Here is a 4,105-nt window from a genome sequence, read left to right as displayed (position 1 = left end):
GAGGGAGAGGGAGAGGGAGGGAGAGGGAGGGAGAGGGAGACACAGAGAGAAAACGAGGTGCCGGTTATCCGGCCCCCTTCCGACAGCTGCAGCTGCACAGCCAACGTGTTGTGTCACACCGCGATGGAGCGCAGCGGCGCGGGCGCGAATTCGATCCCGTTTATTTATTGTCTGGTCTGCTTGGCTTGAGCGGCTGCGAGGGCCGCCCGTCCGTTGGCACATCGTCTGCTGGGCGTCGTCTGCTGCTGCCCCTGCCGCCTAAACACGCCAGCCCGGCGGCCAGGCCCCAGGCCGGCCCGGCCGGGCGCTAAGTGACTCTAAGGTCTCGCGGCCTGCGCTTTTCGTTACACAATAACCCACTGCTGCGGTCGCGACAAAATCTCGGCCATTGTGTGCGCGTGTGTGTGTGTGTGTGTGTGTGCGTGTGTGTGGAGCGCGCGCCTAGAAAACCGCGCTCTTGATTAGATCACCGAACTTCATTTGATAATGGGAGACTATAGCCTGAAAATTTAGCTATTTTCATGTTTTCGAGTTACTCAAAAATTAAAATCCAAGCGACTAAATCATTTAAAGTGGTTGAGATAAGTTGTAGCGCTTATTAATGGGATTCGTAGAAGCTAATGTTGGGTAAAATACACCGAAATAGAATGTGCAAAGGAATGTTTGGAAACTTAAAAATTTTACGTGACTTAAAAATTTCTTGGACATAATTCTTTGATGCATTGCCACTACGGCTAAAATATATCCTGATACTCAAGCTCTATACAACTAAAATACAAGACACTTTTTAGATTTAGTCCCCTATTGAAATTTTGACTTTTTTTTAAATCAGTAAATACTGACAAATTTCAAATTTTCCAAAGCTTTAAAACTGTAAGTGCTGCTCGGCAGTTGTATTTTTTTCGTTGTTTTTTTTTTTTGTGTCGGCGGGGGGTGAGTGATATCAGCTGCCAACGCACGTCACGATACCCGCGAAATCGTGAATAAGAGGCCAGTGTGACACAGTTTTGTGAAATGGTGATAGTATAATCTGCACACATATGGGACCATATCGAACGTTCAACATGACGCACTGACTCTCACATAGTTCGTTCAAAAATCGACATTTCCTTTAATTTTTTCTGTCGAGATACAAAGTTCAAGTAATTATGAAAGACAGCCGCACACGTGTGAGTTTGTACTTACATTGGGGATGGTGGCCTCCTCGTCGGGCAGCTCCTGGTAGCACGACTCCCCGGAGCCGCGGCGGGAGCCGCCGATGCACATGAGCCTCCGGAAGACGTCGCCGATGAGGGAGCAGAGGCCGCAGGTGCCGCTCATCGCCTCGTCGCCGGCCTCCCCGCGCCGCCCCCGGCCCCACCCCCGCCGCCCCCGGCAGCCGCCGTCACAGCCGCAGTCTACCCCCGCCACCCTGCACCCGTGGGCGTCAGCAAGGCGTCAGCCGCGTAAGCCGCGTCAGCCCTGGGCCTCAGCCCCCGCTGCATCACACACCTGCAGCTGCGCCGCGGCAGCCACCGCACCTGCAAGCAGCTGCAACCCACCACCTGGCGTCACCGCGGGGCTCTGAGGTGCAAGGCGCACTCCGGCGAGAGGGAGAGTGCGACCTAAGCTTGTGTGGATGCGACAAATAACATGGGTAAAGGCCGCGATTCCTAATATAATTTTGAATACATTGAAGTGAAAAAGTCTTTGAACCAAGGAGAAACGCTAATTTCCAGCTTCAAAGCTGAACAAAACTGATTTTGAAACACCCTTGTAAGAATCACAAATAGAGGATAATTTGATTGAATAGCCCGACGAATGCAAAATTTACGTGCGCTTGCACTAAGAAAATTATTTTGGCGCTGGGCACTAAACATTACTTCCCAGACCCAAATTTTTAACCCCACAGAACATTTTTCTCCAGCAACAAGTCATTATTAGGGAACACCCCCGTTGACTTTATTGGCAAGAACTCATTATTGTGCAGGAAACAAAATAAGGGGCATTAAATAATCTTCGCGAGCCATAGGAGGAACTTCTCTCAATGAGGAAGACTTAACGATGCACATAAAATTTGCACCTGAGTTTTTCCCGAAGTTCTCCATACGAAAATTATGTTTGTCTCATCCCCACCGGAGCTTTGATTGCACCACCCCTCTCGGGCACCACGGATAAGAGTATACAATGCTCAAATCATCAAAAAGGAATGCGCGCCATGACACTCAAGAATGGAACACGATATTTATCAAACACTCTTTGAAAAGCGTACGAGAGCTGGCACGACATTTTCATTTTCAGACGACTGAGCACCGACACCCTTCTCCTAGCGGAGGACCCAGCAACACTCACCTCCCCCCGGGTCACCACCGCCAGACACGGTGGTCACATGTCGGCCAGTTCACCACAACGCGCTACGGTTCTCATTTCCCTGCCGTCATGTTGGTCACTTCCAAGGCGTGGACGGTCACGACCACATCTTCATCACGATCACTGTCACACACACACACACACACGCGCGCACGCACACGCACACACACACGCGCGGACGCGTCACGGGGCCGCCCCCACGGCGGCACGGCGGCGCTCACGGGCCGTCAGCACGGGGTCCATGGCGGCGCCCAGCGCGACGGGGCCTGCGGAGAAAAACAGACACGTCAACAAAAGAGTTCCAGGGGAAAAGAAAAGAAACACGAAAAAAACACAGTTTTATAAAAAACATGATGAAAAGCCACAGCAAGGTTCGTGCGTGCTCTAGCCCAGTGCCCTGCCCCGCCCAAAGTATCTACATATTTTTGCCCCGGCCTGTGCCGTTCCGTTGCGCGGGGTGCCAAAGGTGAGCGCGCGCGGCGGATGAGCGAGAGCTAGCGCGGTACACAGCGCTCAGCGGCCTAATGAAAAGCAAACAGAGCCCGGCCCGGCTCAGCCAGAGCTTGCATTTGCAATCGTGAATCGTGTTGTTTTCCATACACGGTTTTACAACCGGAGCGTTTGGACAGTTTACCCAACGGATTGCTGTTGCTGCTGATGAGGCTTCCGCCCCGGGGCCTAGCCGTTAATGGGGAAGGGGGGTACGGGAAGGGGGAGAGAATGAGGGGGGGGGGGGAGGGTGAGGGAGAAAGGGACACACTCAGCGCCCGAGGAAAAATGGTTCGCTCAATAATGAGCATACATTATTCCGAAAACGATCGTTGATGATGAAGGGCGGCGGGGCGCGCTCCGCCGTGCACTGGCCAGTGACTGGCCCTCAGCCCGGGAGGTAGGCCACCGCCTGGCACTCGCGCAGCGGCGCGGGCGAGCTGCCTACCGCTCGGGCGGCTCCGGCTCGCCAGCGCCGCCGCCGCCCAGCACCGCCCCGCCCTGCTTGGCAGCGTCCACACTCAATTTGTACACTGTCAAAAAAAGAAAACTTAACTGAACTTTTGTTGTTAATTTTTGTTTTGATAAATGTTTTTTAACAGTGAACATGGACATGTGAATTTTATTGAATGCACTTGCGTAGTTCTGTGTACCTGTGCTGGTTCGTATTTTAATGAACGCAGTAATCGCTAGGGTGCTAGGGGTTCGAGAATTACCGGTAATTTTGGTTCAAAGTAAAAAAAAACTTAGGTAAATTTTGTTAAATTACTGTTGTTTTAAATTATTTTAGGAAAAGTGGCCCAATTTAAAGGAATAGGTCATTTTAAATATTTTTTGAAGGGTACTATTATGCTTTGGTAGAACCACCACCGACATACGGACCGAATATAAACTGGAAAGGCTTTATAACGCGGGGACGAGGGACAAGAGATGCTCCTCTCCTCACCACCCCATTAAGAGCCCTTTAAAATGTATGCCTCCCTTATAAGAATTACTAGTCCATTCGACCCAAACGACCTGCCCATGTTTCGGCCGGCGACGACGGGGGGATCGCACGGAACGGAAGCACACCGGAGCGAGCTGATCGTGAAATTTGGGGAAACCAAACCGCCTACAACAAAAAGCTAAGCCACAGCGGCGGCGGCAACAAGGATGAGGTGGTGGTCTTATCTGCCTCCTCGTCGGGCAGCTCCTGGTAGCACGACTCCCCGGAGCCGCGGCGGGAGCCGCCGATGCACATGAGCCTCCGGAAGACGTCGCCGATGAG

General features: G+C 52.1%; 1 protein-coding gene across 3 annotated transcripts in view; it reads right to left on the bottom strand.

Moving 5' to 3' along the window:
• Positions 1–4,105, bottom strand: part of LOC113204894 (uncharacterized) — a 72,822-nt gene that overhangs the window by 50,948 nt on the left and 17,769 nt on the right. For all 3 annotated transcript variants that reach the window (XM_052273573.1, XM_052273570.1, XM_052273571.1), the window contains exons 2-3: positions 2,332–2,615; positions 1,186–1,530 (exon numbers count right to left, since the gene is read on the bottom strand). In XM_052273573.1, coding sequence (XP_052129533.1) covers positions 1,186–1,320 — 135 coding nt within the window. In that variant the 5' untranslated portion in view covers positions 1,321–1,530; positions 2,332–2,615. The remainder of the gene's footprint in view (positions 1–1,185; positions 1,531–2,331; positions 2,616–4,105) is intronic.

The sequence above is a fragment of the Frankliniella occidentalis genome, unplaced genomic scaffold (assembly GCF_000697945.3).
Source record: "Frankliniella occidentalis isolate FOCC.00 unplaced genomic scaffold, Focc_3.1 Scaffold283, whole genome shotgun sequence".
In the NCBI taxonomy this organism is placed as follows: Eukaryota; Metazoa; Arthropoda; class Insecta; order Thysanoptera; family Thripidae; genus Frankliniella; species Frankliniella occidentalis.
Note: the sequence above shows the minus strand (reverse complement) of the source record. Positions and strands in the feature narration are given on the sequence as shown.